The sequence below is a fragment of the Chiloscyllium plagiosum genome, chromosome 26 (genome assembly GCF_004010195.1).
Source record: "Chiloscyllium plagiosum isolate BGI_BamShark_2017 chromosome 26, ASM401019v2, whole genome shotgun sequence".
NCBI classification, from domain to species: Eukaryota; Metazoa; Chordata; class Chondrichthyes; order Orectolobiformes; family Hemiscylliidae; genus Chiloscyllium; species Chiloscyllium plagiosum.
In genome coordinates this window covers 47827781-47845443 of record NC_057735.1, presented here as the reverse complement: position 1 = coordinate 47845443, position 17663 = coordinate 47827781, and the positions used below count along the sequence as shown (strand labels likewise).

Below are 17663 nucleotides of genomic sequence, written 5' to 3'. Positions count from 1 at the left end.
TCTGTCTGTTGGTGTCTGTCTGTTGGTGTCTGTCTGTTGGTGTCTGTCTGTTGGTGTCTGTCTGTTGGTGTCTGTCTGTTGGTGTCTGTCTGTTGGTGTCTGTCTGTTGGTGTCTGTCTGTTGGTGTCTGTCTGTTGGTGTCTGTCTTTTGATGTCTATTGATGTCTGTTGATGTCTGTGTCTGTTGATGTCTGTCTGTTGGTGTCTGTCTGTTGGTGCCTGTCTGTTCGTGCCTGTCAGTTGGTGTCTGTCTGTTGGTGCCTGTCTGTTTGTGTCTGTCTGTTGATATCTGTCTGTTTGTATCAGTCTGTTAGTGTCTGTCTATTGATGTCTGTCTGTTGATGTCTGTCTGTTGATGTCTGTCTGTTGCTATCAGTCTGTTGGTATCTGTCTGTTGATGTCTGTCTGTTGGTATCAGTCTGTTGGTATTCTTTTGGTATCTGTCTTTTGGTGTCTGTCTGTTGGTGTCTGTCTGTTGGTGTCTGTCTGTTGATGTCTGTCTGTTGGTATCTGTCTGTTGGTATCTGTCTATTGATGTCTGTCTGTTGGTATCTGTCTGTTGGTATCTGTCTGTTGGTGCCTGTCTGTTGGTGCCTGTCTGTTGGTATCTGTCTGTTGGTATCTGTCTGTTGGTGTCTGTCTGTAGGTGTCTGTCTGTAGGTATCTGTCTGTTGGTATCTGTCTGTTGATGTCTGTCTGTTGGTGTCTGTCTGTTGGTATCTGTCTGTTGGTGCCTGTCTGTTGGTGCCTGTCTGTTGGTGCCTGTCTGTTGGTGCCTGTCTGTTGGTGTCTGTCTGTTGGTGTCTGTCTGTTGGTGTCTGTCAGTTGGTATGTGTGTCTCGATGTGCTTATTGCAGAATCCCATGCATTCTGCAGGGTTTTCACTTGCTTTACTGAGAAACAGCTTCTGAAATTTGTGTGTGTATGCTTTCCAGGGTTGCTACAGCTTGGTCCGAAAATGGTTTGATAATAACTTTTTATTTATTGGAATTGCCACCATCTGTGTTTCAATTATCCAGGTCAGTACTTTGCATAAATTCATCAGACATTGTTGCATTCTAACATTCCAACAGTGAAAGCATCACTCTGAGACCATTCTGAAGGAATGCCACAGATAACTTTCGTATGCTACTTTCCTTTTTAAAGAATCCTCTCAAGGATTCTAAGTTGAACATTTGAGTTCCGAATGCCTCTCTGTGTTAAAATTAATTTCTCCGAACCCTTCCTATCCTTCAGTAATGTAACTATTGCTAGAGTGACGGCTTTCAACAAAATTGTGTGGGGTGGAGAGAAGGTTCATGTGAGGGGCGATGTGTAAAGTTAAGGAGAATGTACAAGGTAATAGGGCAGGATAGTGATACAGGCACTGGTAGCTAGAATATGTTAGGAAGGGACACAATGAGCAGCGCACCAGTAAATTAGATCAGATAGGGAAATGGGTTAAAAAAAAAGACAGGATTAAAGGCTTTTATCCAAATGCTCTCGCCATGCATAATACGATGGTGATCCACGTTGGGCGCCTTCATTTAGGGCAGCATGGTGGCTCAGTGGTTAGCACTGCTGCCTCCCAGCACCAAGAATCACATTCGATTCCAATCTCGAGTGACTGTCTGTGTGGATTCTGCATGAGTTTCCGCTGGGTGCTCCGGTTTCCTCCCACGGTCCAAAGATTTGCAGGCTAGATGAATTGGCCAAGATAATTGCCCATAGTGTTCAGGGAGATGTAGGCTAGGTGCATTAGTCAGGTGAAATGTAGAGTAATAGGGTAGGGGAATGGGTCTGGGTGAGATATACATCAGAGGGTCAGTGTGGACTTGTTGGGCCAAATGGCCTGTTTCCACACTGTAGGGGTTCTATGATATCTACAAGATAAATGAATTGATAGCAGTGATTTTAACATTTGAGTATGGTATGAAAGTAAATACAGAGTCAGGGCTGCAAGGTGACCAGGGGTGGGACCTGAAGATTCAAGGGTATTTGATATTTTGGAAGGGTAGCAGGAAAGGAAAAGCAGGCGGGATTTCCAATGGTTTCGATCAGTACAATGGTGATCTTGATTTTGTAGGTCTGGTTGTGGAATCCACTTGGGTAGAGATGAGAACTAGCAGAGGAAAGAAGTCATTGGTGGAAATGGATTATAGGTGCCACCCAGTGGGACAAGCTGTACATTGAGAGATATTGGTGGCTTGCTGAAACATTGCAGAGTGACTTAACCTTTACATTGTTTAAACAAATCAAATTTGCTTGGAGGATGATTTTGTGGCTTTTTGGGACCGTTTATTCGACTAATAGATCCTTTGATGCACCAAGAAGCAGGTTATTTTAAACCCTGTAATGCATAATGAGACAGAATTAATTAAAGACTTCACATTAAAGGATTCTTCTGGGAAGGGTGATCAAACATTCAGCTTCACAATGAGAGGTGTAGGTCCATAACTAGTGCCTTATGCCCCGACACAATCACAGGGGTATGAAGCAAGTTGGCTAAGTGGACTGGGTGAACAGGTTAAAAGCCAGAACAAATATTTTGTGACTTATCTCACCCTGGGAGACACAGAAAACATCTCAAGAGAGGTGGTAAAAGGGAGAAAGGAAATTAAAAAGTCTCCATCAAGGGAGAAGTACTTGGCCAGCTAATGGGAGTAAACAGTGAAAAGGCCCCTGGACTTGATGGTCTTAATCCTAAAGTCTTAAAGGAATTAGCTACAGAAACAGTGGCTTCCAAATGCCCTATATTTATGAAAAGTCCCAGTGAATTGGAAAAATGTGAAATTATTCAAGAAAGGAGGAAGACTGAAAGCTGGAAACTAACAGTTGGTTATCCTAGAATCCCTACATCATGGAAACAGGCCCTTCGGCCCAACAAGTCCATCCCGGCCCTTCGGTCCAACAAGTCCATCCCAACCCTCCGAAGAGCATCCCACCCAAACCTATTCCCCTACATTTACTCTGACCAATGCAGCTAACCTACACACTATAGGCATTTTAGCATGGCCAATTCACCTGACCTGCAAATCTTTGGATTGTGGGAGGAAACTGGAGCACCCGGAGGAAACCCACACAGACACGGGGAGAAAGTGCAAGCTCCACACAGTCATTTGCTTGAGGCTGGAATCGAAACTGGGTCCCTGACACAGTGAGGCAGCAGTGCTAACCACCAAGCCACTGTGCTGCTCATCCTCATGTCTGTCATTGGGAAATTTCAATTTTCAAACATCATTGGACAATCAGCATGGTTTTGTGAAAGGGAAATGATGTTTGACAAAATAATTATAATTCTTTTGAGATTATATCTAGCAGGGTAGACAAAGTGGAACCGATAGATGTGGTGCATCTTGATCTCCAAAAGCATGTCAAAAAGGTTCCACATTAAAAAAAAATTCAAGATAAGAACATATGTTTTTCGGGAGGTATATTGCTGTGGATAGAGGTCTAGCTGGCAAACAGAAAGCACAGAGTTAGGCCAAATGTGTCAGTTTAAACTTGGCAAACTGTCAATAATGGTATGTCACAGAGATCAATGCTGGCACCTCATCAGTTTATAATCTATGTTAATGACCTGAAATTACAGTATTGTAGCCAAATTTTGTGATGATACAAATGTAGGTGGGAAAATAAGTTGCTAGGATGGTGCAAAGAAATATATCAATAAGTTAGGTGAGTAGGCCAAAATTTGGCAGATGGAGTACATTGTGGGAATATGTGAGTTTCTCCATTTTAGCAGGAAGCATAGAATATCAAAATATTATTCAAATAGAAAGAGAAAGAGAGAGAGACTGCAGAATGCAGACGGACAGACAAAGGTGGGTGTCCCTGTACGTGAATCACAATCTATCAGCTGGTAGGTTCAGTAAGTACCTAGAGAATGGCAGATAGGTACAGGTGCACAGATCAGTTGCACAGATCAGTTGTGAACTAACTGCATAGTAGGACAATCTTAAGGACTGATTCCCAATGAGGACTATACCTTTAAGATAGGGGGGTGGTGTGGGACGGAAAGTGAAAGTGAACAGGACAAAATCTGGCAATTGAAAGGGTGGTGACCTCTGATGAAGGTTAGTGTCTGAGGTGTGCTTTCTGTGACCAGGGAATGGAAAATACTGACATTTAGCTTTTACTGCCTCCAGGTACTCGGAATGTCATTTGCCATGACCATATATTGCCAGATCTGTAACAACTACAAGTCCTATGAAAATTGACCTGATTCCATAGATCTGGAAGAGGAAAACCCATCCTGTGGAATTATAAATGTATCTGCAATCGTAGGTTCTGTTCTTCTGAAGACTGGGACTTTGCTAATTTCTTGTTGCTGTCTATTACTAGATGGTATGAGTTTTAACTGTATAAACTGGATCAATCTAAGTTGCCAACGCCTCACCCCTGGTACATCTACAGTTCCTCTCATGGCTCTCCTTTTGGACTTCAGTGGCACCTCTGCAAAGTGTCAACCTTTGCCTTATCATTCTGTTTGTTGGGAAACTTTGGGGTTTAATCATCCTGCATCTCACTCTCTCTCAGGGTAATGGGCAGAGTCTCTCTGTCTTGGCTCTTATGTCTATCAATCCAAAAGCATAACAGTATGCAGAATTACACAGGATATTCCTTATGGTAACAAGCCATTAGAACTGAGCAGACCAGCAGGTCAGTATTTATGTCCCATGTAAGCCTCCTCCCTCTCCCCTAAATCTAACGCTATTCCTTTTGCACTTATGTCATGACATATTTCTTATAATCCATTCATGCTCTTCACCCACAACTTGAGGGAGCAAGTTCCAAATTCTAAGCATTCATGCCAGTGAAGGTGTTTTGCCCAAGTTCTGTTTTGAATTTATAGGTGACTATAACTCCTCGTCCGGTCTTACCCACAAGCGGAAACATTTTCTCTATGCCTGTCCTCCTAAATCCTTCCATCACCTTAACCACTGTAGTCGCCCATCCCTCAATCTTTCTTTTCTAAAGAATAGAACCCCAGCCTAATCAATACTTCCTGATCAGAACCTCTCAGTTCTGATATCATTGATGCAATTTTTTATTCCACCTTCTCCAAATAATCTCATCCTTTGGATCATGTGGAGACCTGAACTGTTCTCATCACACGGAATGTGATCCAACTACAGTTTTATACAAGCTTAATGTAATTTGTTTTCCAATCTGCCAGTACTGGATCTCTGTGTTTGATTTGCATATTTATTAACTTGTCTCACTACTTTTAATGATTTTTGTAGTCCCTCCCTTATTTAAATGTTTATTATCGTTAGATCATAAGGTTCTTACCAAAATGGATGATCTCTTGCTCCTTGATGTTGAATTGAAATTTACCAACCCTACCTGGTGGTTTGTACCCCTGATATTGGAGTGATGTACTCATTATCATTTGGACTTTTCTGGGCCCACTCTTGGCTCTGGACCACACATGAATCACCACATGACCGTCTTGAAAATGAAAATTATTATTTTGGGCAAAACAGACAATGAACAAAGAGAATGAATGGTATCACCAACTGGCTACAACATTTGCCAATGGTTACATCACCTTCTGAAGGAGCTCATTGGCTGTGGGTGCTCTGGGAGTACCTGTGGAGGTGAGAATCTTAAGATGAATTTCTGCTGTCCTTCAATCGGGAGGTCAGTTGTCACTGATTGCTTTCGTACCAATGGCATTGTATTTGGGATGTGTGCAAGCTCTTTGTACATATCCACTTGTGCACACATGCCCTGGCAGTGTCTTCTTCATAGCCTGTGCAGGACACTGGCTCAAACTGGACCAGCTGTAGACTGCATGAAAAAACATGAAGGACTCTCCTAGCATTCCTGGACTGAAAGATTGATCTCCTTGAATCCCAGGAGACAAATCACACAACCATTTAATGTCTCTGAATGTTTCACATAAAGAGTTACTAAAATCTTGGAGGTGGAGAAAGGGCTGGTTGATGAGATGTGCAATTGGAATTTCAGGGGACGTGAATGGACATGGGTGAGCCAGCGTTTATTGCCTGTCCCTAGAAGGTGGGGGTGAGCTGCCTTCTTGAACCGCTGCAGTCCAGGTAGACCCATAATATCCTTAGGGAATTCTAGGAATTTGGAACCAGTGGAGGGTCAGAAATACAGCTCACCAGAGTTGGCAACTCTCTTCTAGACACCTTGAAAGTGTAAGAATCTGCCACTTCCCTCTGGACTGCCTTGCACTTACTTATACAAATATTGGGTTCACATTTGCTGATCCTTCAGACTCAATTCAACTCAGTCATTAATAGTGACATGTTGAAAATAATTCTCATTGGCTGAATATCTCATAGTGCAATATAAGAAGAGGGAAAGTGACACATTTAGTCACCACTAGGAGGTACTGAAGCATACAGCTCCAACTATGGTATGTCCTGCAGCAGTGAAAATTAAATAACTGAGAGTCAATAGAATGGGAAGGGCCAGGATGTTACTTCCCAGGCAACTACATGTTTCCAATGTCATAATGTAATTGATGCTCAGCACTAGAAGGATTTATTTTAAGGGGCTGAATGACCTTTTCTCATCTTTGACTGTGCTTGCTTTGTAAGTGTAAATTATGCCAAGTAAATCGAGGCTTTAAGATCTACCATAACTATAATACTGCAGATTATTAAGAAGAGTTGAGCCGTGATTCCATATTGCCTTGGGAGTGTGTAATTGATTGCTGACATAATGTGACCACAAAGCCGGTTACATCCCATTAATATTAAAAATGTTAATGCTATGCTTCCAAAGACTGTGTGTGCACATTTTAATGTCCCAATAGGGCTTTAGTATTGAAATATGGTTTCAGAATAAGTTTGAGCCACCTCATTGACATGTTAGATCAATTTGAGAAGACAATACAATGATAATCACAAATTTAAATAACTGTCTTCAATTATTAATACAAGTAAGGCAGAAAGTGTTACAGATAGGAGCTCAAACGTTTGGAGATCAATGATCAATCCAGTCCTGAAACAACTTTTTCTTTGGTCTTTGTTTCTCTATCCAATGTATTCTGTACAGACGTCTTAGATGCTGCCAATGGACACGCCACTATTCCTGACCAGAATGGAAATGACTTGATCATTTGCTCATCAATCAGTGCTGTAAACTTTTATGCTTGTAATTGATATTTTGTAACTATTCTTTATCCATTGCAATTCATTGGAGGTATCACTATGCTTTTAAAAAGAGTATTTCCTGGATTGTCCGTCACACGTTTCTGCACTGGAGATTATTTTCAAATAAACTGTGTAGACCGTTTGTTGGATATACTCTTTAAACAATAGGCCCTTCATTCTAAGTAAATAAACTTTTTTTTGCCATATAAATTGTCTGTTTTATGTGAGTCCTGTTATACGTCCAAACCTACCTCCGACTCACTGTTGGAAGCAGTAGTGGCAATAGATAAATGGAGAAAATCATGGGAAATGGACCATCAGGCACAAATCAGGGCAAGCAGAAATTGTGGGGATTATTGTAGCTATTGGCATAAATAATGGGGAATGAACAGTCAAACAAAAATGAGGAATTTTAGAAAATTATTCCTAGTGACGGATTAAATCCTATTAATTTCTCCAGTACTAAGTGACAACAAAATCTCTGGCGATCTGACAACCCCCATTGAGGATTTGAAAAGAGAAAGTCGCAGAAACAGTGGATACATTGGTTTTCAGCTTCAAGAATACCTGACACTCTAGAACAATTGCATAGATATATACCATGATTTAAGAAAAGAGGAAGAGAGGAAAGAATAAAAGCAATTAGCTTGAGATCCATGTCCAGCAAAATACTAGAATCTATACCAGGGGCATGACAATAGAGCACTTTGGAAAGTAATAACATAATTGAAATAACACCACAGAGGCTGGTATCCTGTCACCAAGTCATCCTCTATTTACCCAGCGAGAAGCCTTGACTCTGATCCAGCTCCTTCAGAGCCACCTCACAGAGTGAGCAGGACCCCTGACACTCCTGTTTATATCTGTCAGCCAAGGCTCCCTGATTGAACCAGATTAGCAGGCCCAATCAGGGAACTCATATTAGAGTCATAGAGACATACAGATGTACAGCACGGAAGCAGACCCTTCGGTCCAACTTGTCCATGCCGACCAGATATCCCAACCCAATCTAGTCCCACTTGTCAGCACCCGGCCCATATTCTATGAGCATCCGAGGAGCAGAAAAATTGACGTTTCGGGCAAAAGCTCTTTATCAGGAATAGAGGCAGGATACCTGCAGGGTGGAGAGATAAATGAGAGGGGGGTGGGGAGAAAGTAGCATAGAGTACAATAGGTGAGTGGGGGTGGGGATGGAGGTGATAGGTCAGAGAGGAGGGTGGAGTGGATAGGTGGAAAGGAAGATATGCAGGTAGGACAGGACAAGGTTGAAGAGCTTCAGAGGAGAGATGACGACCTGGGGATTGCAGTGAGAGAGAGACTCACTGAGATTCTTGTAGAGAGAGGAGGAAAACTTCAAGGCAGACATCCTTGCAAGAGGATTCGCAGTGGGGTTAAAATCAACAAGGTAAAAACAAGGACTGCAGATGCTGGAAACCAGAATCTAGATTAGAGTGGTGCTGGAAAAGCACAGCAGGTCAGGCAGCATCTTGTTTTTACCTAGTTCCCCTCCTCGTCTGCATTTTGCATGTTTTATTTCTCCATCGACCCCTTGATTCTTTTCTCTAAAACGTACCTGAAAGAGAGAGCTCTTCAGCAGGAGACAATTTTGATGGCTCCCAGAGCAGCAGCAGCAGGGTTCGCAGACGCAGTGTGGCTGCACAGCTGGTGTAGCCCGGAGTGGGACACTCTCTCTGGGGGATAGTATGGGCTGGTGTAGCCCGGAGTGGGACACTCTCTCTGGGGGATGGTGTGGGCTGGTGTAGCCTGAAGTGGTCAGTCTCTTGGTGGCATGGCATGGGCTGCAGAGCACAGAGCAGGACACTCTCTGTGGTGGCATAACTTGGACTGGAAAGCCTGGAAGGTGTCTCTGATAGCAGCATGGCATGGGCTGGACAGCACAGAGTGAGACTCTGGTGGCAGTATGGTGCAGCAGTTGTGACGGAAAGGTTGGACTCTCTTTAAGTTATCATTTTTTATTTTATGAATGGCTCTTATGTGCATGTGACGGTACACCCTTTCCGCTGTAATGAATGAAAGTGACAATAAGGGATATTTAAATTCCTGATTTCTGCCTCTATTTTTGCCCATAAGGCAAGTGGTATTGGGTGGCCCTTTCAGAATCATGGAATTGCTTCCTGGTTAACATTTAAGGTAGCCGTGCCTCCTGCGATAATCCCTCGACCTTCATGAAAAGCCTCCGGGTATTGAGTTAGGACTTGACTAAGGCAGCCATTTTCGAATCAAAAACTATTGAGCCAGTCTTGGTGAATTTTTCTCAACCAATTTCACCCCATCCAGCTTGGGCCCCCGTCTTTTACTACAGTCAGTGGTAACTGAACCAACTGCTTCTTATATAATCCCAGAACTGAAGTCATACCCTTAATCTGTAAAGATTCCCTGGCATAGTTCTCAAAGCAGCCAACGTCTTGTGTGATCTCAAGGCTTGTAGCCCAGAACAAATTTTGGTAAAAACTAGTTCTGTGATCACTGAAACGGCCGAACTAGTATTGACCATAATTAGAACCGGGTGATCATTTAACCAGACATTTATCTTGATTGCTTTTGGTTTGGATGTTGCTAAGCAATGTAGCTGTCCCAAACCAGTTAATAGTGGTCTTTCCAGGGTGTGCACTCTCCTGGATACTGGCCTAGGCTTTCTCTTATTCCACTTAGGTCTAATGGGACTCATTTGCTCTCTTGAGCTCTCAGCAACAGACTGCCAGTGGCACATGAGTTTGGTTTAACCCTTGATGAGATTCTGAGAGACTGTTTGGTATGTGGGATTAATGATGTAAACATGCCTATTAGCTGAAGCCCAACTAGGCTTCAAGCAGGCATTGCCGCTGGCTTTATCATTTAAAAGTTCAGCAAGTGGAGCATATGGGTTGCGGGATATTCTGACAGAAGTGGACACCCTTGCCAAGCTGACTGACCTTGGGGGATAGCACTTGAGTGAAAGTAATTCCATCGCCTCACTCAGGACATATCCTGAACTGAGGGACTCTCGGTCAGCCCACAGCAAAACAATGGCAGCCCGGATCCTGAAGAAAAATGTAACCGTTTGGCCAAGGCTTGGGTTTGTTTTGGGGATTTGTTGTGGGCTGACCTAGAGTCCCTCAGTTCAGGATATGTCCTGAGTGAGGCGATGGAATTGCCTTTACTCAAGTGGTATCCCCCCCCCCCTGCTCAGTCAGCCGGGCGAGGGTGTCCAGAATATCCCGCAACTCATATGTTCCACTTGCTGCATTTTCTAATGATAAAGCCAGCCGTAGTGCCTAGTTGGGCTTCAGCTAATAGGCATGCTGACATCATTAAACCCAAACAGTCTCTCAGAATCTCACTCAGGGATAAACCAAAGTGACATGCCACAGGCAGTCATCTTAACCGAGTCAAAAATCCCAAGATGGAATCCCCAGGTTCTCGAATCGCTGAAGAAAACCAACAGTGTCTCAGAATTAGAGGAGGCTTGGGGCCTTAATATTCCTGACCTAAATCCATCAATTGTTCAAAGGTTTTTAGTTTCTAGTGTCTCAGGGAAAGTTAGGCTTCCAATAACCAAACAAGTTACAGATCCACAAGCTGTCAGGAGAATTACTCATTGCTTTTCATCTGCCCCAGTGTCCTTTGCCCAGAAAAAAACCCACATTCTTCCCACATGCTGGGCCCAGTCTTTGATGGCAGAATTGTTTGAGTCAAGTTTCCCAAATAACGGCATGATGACAGAAATGTTTACTTCAACTCAAAGATGACTGTTGTGAGTGAATTTCTTCAGGAGCGTACTGGTTTTGCTTACTGCCAACTGAGATAACTCCAGAGGCCAGTATCCCGTCACCATGTCACCCTTTATTTACACATGGAGAGTCTTCGACGCCGAATCAGCTCCCTCAGAGCCACCTCTCAGAGTGGAAGGGATGTCTGACACTCCTGTTTATTTTATTTTCAGTGACAAACACTGCCCTTCACATCAAAGGGCAGTGCTGTGTGATCAAAACAGTGAGGGGGAGGGTAGGGGCTAAATCAAAATAGAGTTGGAGGGAGAAATAATGCACTCCACTCCCTGCGGCGCCCACCTCTCCCTGAACAACTCCAGGGTGTTGGTGGACACCGCGTGCTCCTTCTCCAAGGACACCCGGGCCCTAACGTAACCGCGGAAGAGGGGCAGGCAGTCGGCCCTAACGACCCCCTCCACGGCCCGCTGCCTCGACCTGTTAATGGCCAGTTTGGCCAGGCTTAGGAGGAGACCCACGAGGAGGTCTTCAGACCTGCCCTCCTTCCTCCGTACCGGGTGCCCACACTCCTGTTTATATCTGTCAGCCAGGGCTTCCTGATTGGACCAGATTATCAGCCCCAATCAAGGAACTCATAATTTTTAAAGTCTGCCTGCCTTGTTACAATCACTACAAAATTGAAACAGAGTCAATATAAATTTGCAAATTAGAAATAATGTTTGATTCATTTGTTACAGTTTTTTTGAGGATGTAACTAACAGAATGGATAAGAGGGATCCTGTGGATGCAGAGTATTTGGATTTTCAAAAAGATATTTGATAAGGTGCCACACAAGAGGTTATGTGGAAAAATTGCATTATCTTTTCTGGGCAAATGACATTGGGGCAGATGGGATTACAGGGAATTTGGTGACATCGATTGAGGATTGGTTAATGTACAGAAAATAAAGAATAGGAACAAACAGTTCATTTTCAAGTTACTATAGCGATGTCACAAAAATGGGAACTTAAGTCTCAGCTATTTACAACTGGTGTTATGATGAGGCTTAATGAAATTGAACATGTTTCTTGAGGATGGAGAGTCAGGTGGGAAAATAGATGGGGAGCATACAAAGAGGCTGTACAGCTTTATGGTTCTGTGAGGTTAGGTGAGGAGCCCAGAACCAGATGGATAGACTACAATATGGTGGTGACCATTTTAGTGGGAAAAATTAAGGAGAATATTGTTTCATTCTCTGGATGTGGGTGTTGCTGACTAGTCTGGAACTTACTTCCTTTGACTAATTGGCCTTGAGGAGGTGATGGTGGGCTGCCTTCTCTGAGGTTACAGCCCATGGGGCATGTTGCAAGGCTGGCAAATGTTTCTCTTCAGAGGGACTTGTGTGTTCTTGCAGGTAGGATTATGAATGCGAGGCGATGCATTTTGGGAGGACTAACAGGAAAGGGAGTACAGGTTTACTGGTGGGACCCTAGGAAGCACAGTGTTTCAGACGGACCTTAGTGTGCACATCGATAGGCCCTTGAAGTCAGCAGGTCAAGCGGATAGGATGGTTATGAAGGCATAGGGGATATTTGTCTAGGCATTGAATACAAGAGTGCAGAGAGTACATGGAGCTGTATCTAATATTAGAGTAGTTGTGCAGTTCTGGTTGTCCCACTATAGGAAGGATGTGATTGTACTGGAGAGGTTGAAGAGGAGATTCACCAGAATGTACCCTTGGCCAGTGTGATTCAGCTCTGAAGAAAGATGAGATAGGCTGGGAATGTTTTCCTTTGAGTGCAGAAGCCTGAGGGGGATCTGATTGAGGTGTACAAAATGTTGAGCGTCATTGATAGAAGGATCAATAGCCAGGGGCATGCACTTCAAGTAAGGGCTTTAGAATGAATTCAAGGAGATTTTGTCAACCAAGAGAGTGTTGGTATCTGGCATGTACTGTCTGAAAAGGTGATGGATGCAGAATGCCCCATGGCATTGAAGAAGTACTTAGGTGGCCTCTTGAAAAGCCATAGCATTAAAGGCCACGGGAAATCTGATGGAAAATGGGATTAGAGTAAATGACAGATGCTTGATGATCAGCATGACACAGTAGGCCAAAGGATCTTTTCTCATATTATAAAACTCTGTGACTCAATAAAATAAAGTAAGGCCTGTTGAAGTATTGTGTTGGTGCTGGATCATAGAGCGCTAATACAGAGAGTAATTGTTTGCCGCAAACTGGAGCAAAACACTGGAGAAGCTGAAAAACCTGAAATACAAATAGAAAATGCTGGAAATGTTCAGCAGGATGCAGCATCTCTGAGAAGAGACACAGATTTACATTTTTCAGGCCATTGGAAATGTTGACAAAAAAAATTGCTTCTTGTGGGAAAAGATCTGCTACCCTGTAGTAGGCCCACACAGAACATAGGAAAGCAAACTTGGCCAAACTACACCAGAAACACCCAGAATGCTTCAGCAGTGACCAAACAGGCTGAACAAGTGAAACCAGACAGCACCCGCAGACAAGGGAATACATTTCCCAAAACACACTAACAATACCCAGTCAACACAACTGTCCCAAAGCCCCAGGGGCAGTCTCATAACACAGCAATACCAAAGCCACACAAAGAACAGGTCAGACGGAGAGGCACCACCAAGGACCTTGCTCCCAGGACAGGAACAATGGAAACACCTTACTGTTACAAAACAGGCATTCTCATCTACCTGCAAAGAGAACTGGAATCTCCTGATCCCATTAAAACTCATTGATTCTGTTGGGATGTTGCACTGTACCGAGAATCAGGACATTCCTCCGATAACTGTTTTTCAATTATCATCATTGTAACTCAATTTCCAAACATGTTGTATCTTTCCCCATTTTAATTAATCTCATTGTACAAGATTCCTATAAAACCTGGCTTCATCCTCAGCTCCAAGAAGAGAACCCATGGTCTACCTGTGCAGACTGTCAGTTCTGTGACAGTCTCGTCAATTTCTCTTCCAGCGATATTGCGTGTAATAAACAGCTTGTCAAATTCACCCGATCTGCTTTGTGTGGTCTCTGCTTTATGGGGCTAATATCTCCGATACTTCTCCAGCTCACTTTACTTACAGTGCTGACCCTGGAATCCAAATGACCTATTGTTCGAATAAATTGGAAGCCGACCAATTATTTTGAGAAATTTTTTCCCTAAAATCCGAACACATTTTCAGAATCCAAACACCACAAATCATTCAGGTAGCACACTGATGGTTCAGTTCGTCCCGTGAAAGCATCTCTCGTGTGTCCATCACTAGCTTACCTCGTGTTTTCACCTTGATTTGTGCTGTTTTTTTTAAATGATCACCCTTGTGCATTCACCATGGCACCCAAGAAGAGCGGTGAAGCAAATAAGAGGAAGAGGAAGTACGTGAGATTTGCAGTTAAAAGTGTCTTGAAAAATTTTTTTTTGGGTCCAGAAACAGATGAATTCACTTTCCATTATTTCTTACGGGGAAAATAGTTTCGGAATCCGAACGTTTTGCAATCAGAACAGCCTCCTGGAACGAATTGAAGTCAGAGTCCGAGGCACCACTATAGCTTGACTCTAATTTAATAATATTTATTATTTTATATGATTTATATTCTCTACATCCTTATTGTCACTCTTAAAATCCTGACAGATCAAGTTCTACTTGTATACTTCTTTCCTAATGTTTGTTAATACTCTGAATGGTTCATCATTTTGTCAAAGACAACATCTGGAATACCACTGTCTATATCTTGCAGTGTCATTGACTTCAGTTTCATAATTGATGAAACATTAAATACTTCATAATAAATCTTTGTAATACACCTTTATAATACACATTTACAATAGACCTTTACAATGGGCCTTTATAATAGACATTTATAATAAACCTTTACAATAGACCTTTACAATAGACTTTTACAATAGACGTTTACAATAGACCTTTACGAAGGACCCTTACAATATACCTTCATAATAGATCTTTATAATAGATCTTTACAATAGATCTTTATAAGACATCTTTACAATAGATGTTTAAAATAGACCTTCACAATAAAGCTTCATAATACACGTTGAAAATAGAGCTTCACAATAGACCTTTACAATAGACCCTGATAATAGACCTTTACAATAAACCTTTATAATACACTTTTATAATAGACTTTTATAATAGACTTTACAATAGACCTTTATAATACACCTTTATAATAGATGTTTAAAGTAGACCTTTACAATATACCTTTATAATAGACCTTTACTGTAGACCTTTATAGCAGACCTTACAACAGACCTTGATGATAGACCTTTACAATGGACCTTTACAATAGACATTTATAATACATCTTTATAATACACTTTTACAATATACATTTACAGTAGACCTTTATAATAGACCTTTAACATATACCTTTACAGTACATCTTTATAATAGACATTTACAAAAGGCCTTTACACTGCACTTTTACAATAGATCTTTACAATAGACCTTTAAAATAGACCTTTATAATAGACCTTTATAATAGACCTTTAAAATAGACCTTTATAATAGACCTTTACAATAGGCCTTTACAATAGACCTTTACAATTGACCTGTATAACAATCCTTCACAATATACCTTTACAATAAACCTTTATAATAGACATTTACAATATACCTTGACAATATACCGTGACAGTAGACCTTTATAGTTGACCTTTACAACATACTTTTACAATATATCTTTATAATAGACTTTTACAATAGGTCTTAACAATGCACCTTTACAATTGACCTTTACAATAGACTTTTATAACAGACCTTTACAAAGGACCTTTACAATATACCTTTATAATAGACATTTACAATCGACCTATATAATAGACCTTTACAATATACCTTTGCAATTGACCTTTACAATAGGCCTTTACAATGCACCTTTACAATAGACCTTTAAATAGACCTTTATAATAGACCTTTACAATAGATCTTTATAACAGACCTATTCCTGAAGAAGGGCTTATGCCCGAAACATCGATTCTCCTGTTCCCTGGATGCTGCCTGACCTGCTGCGCTTTTCCAGCAACACATTTTCAGCACCTTTACAATATACCTTTATAATAGACCTTTACAATACACTTTTACAATACATCTTTATAATAGGCCTTCACAATAGATCTTTACAATAGGCCTTTACAATGCACCTTTACAATAGACCTTTATAATAGACTTTAAAATATACCATTATAATAGACCAGTATAACAGTCCTTTACAATAGGCCTTTAAAATAGACCTTTACAATAGACTTTATAGTATACCTTTACAATATACGTTTCGAGTAGACCTTTATAATAGACATTTACAATATACCTTTACAATACATCTTTATAATAGACCTTTACAATAGGCCTTTACAATGCACCTTTACAATAGACATTTACAATATACCTTTACAATACATCTTTATAATAGACCTTTACAATAGGTCTTTACAATGCACCTTTACAATAGACATTTACAATATGCCTATACAATAGACCTTTATAGTAGACCTTTAAAACAGACCTTCACAATCAGCCTTTACAATTGACCTTTACAGTAAACCATTATAATAGACCTCTCCAATAGACCTTTACAATAGGCCTTTACAATAGGCCTTTACAATACACCTTTATAATAGACCCTTATAATAGACCTTTACAATACATCTTTATAATAGACTGTTATAACATACCTTTACAATTGACCTTGATAATAGACCTTTACAAAGTACCTTTACAATATACCTTTACAATAGACCCTTATAATAGACATTTACAATAGACCTTTACAATAGACCTTTACAATACATCTTTATAATAGACCTTTATAACAGACCTTTATAACAGACCTCTACAATATACCTTTACAATATTCCTTTACAGTATGCCTTTACAATAGACCTTTACAATAAATGTTTATAATAGACCATTATAACAGACCTCTACAATATACCTTTACAGTATGCCTTTACAATGCACCTTTAAAATAGACCTTTACAATGCACCTTTATAATATACCTTTACAGTGGACCTTTACAATACATCTTTATAATAGACCTTTATAATAGACCTTTACAATAGATCTTTATAACAGACCTCTACAATATACCTTTACAGCAGACCTTTATAATAGACTTTTACAACAGACCTTTATAATGGGCATATATAACATCCCTTTACAGTAGACCTTTACAATACATCTTTATAATAGACCTTTATAATAGACCTTTACAATAGGCCTTTATAACAGACCTCTACAATATACCTTTACAGCAGACCTTTATAATAGACTTTTACAACAGACCTTTATAATGGGCATATATAACATCCCTTTACAGTAGACCTTTATAATAGACCTTGACAATATACCTTCATAATAGACCTTTACAATACATCGTTATAATAGACCTTTTTAGATTAGATTAGATTACTTACAGTGTGGAAACAGGCCCTTCGGCCTAACAAGTCCACACCGACCCGCCGAAGCGCAACCCACCCATACCCCTACATGTACCCCTTACCTAACACTACGGGTAATTTAGCATGGCCAATTCACCTGACCCGCACATCTTTGGACTGTGGGAGGAAACCGGAGCACCCGGAGGAAACCCACGCAGAAACGGGGAGAATGTGCAAACTCCACACAGTCAGTCGCCTGAGGCGGGAATTGAACCTGGGTCTCCTGATGTGTGTGGAGGTGCAGGTGAATTTGTGGTGGATAAGGATACTTCCATATCCGCCACAAATTCACCTGCACCTCCACACACATCATCTATTGCATCCGCTGCACCCGATGTGTCCTCCTCTATATTGG

The 17663-nt window shown here is 41.2% G+C and overlaps 1 protein-coding gene across 1 annotated transcript in view; it reads left to right on the top strand.

The window, feature by feature from the left end:
• LOC122563328 (tetraspanin-9-like) overlaps window positions 1-7322 on the top strand; it is a 14270-nt gene extending 6948 nt beyond the window's left edge. Inside the window, exons 3-4 of the mRNA XM_043717065.1 lie at window positions 936-1019; window positions 4128-7322. Of these exons, the coding sequence (XP_043573000.1) occupies window positions 936-1019; window positions 4128-4199 (156 nt within the window). The 3' untranslated portion in view covers window positions 4200-7322. The remainder of the gene's footprint in view (window positions 1-935; window positions 1020-4127) is intronic.
• Window positions 7323-17663: the final 10341 nt, after the last annotated feature.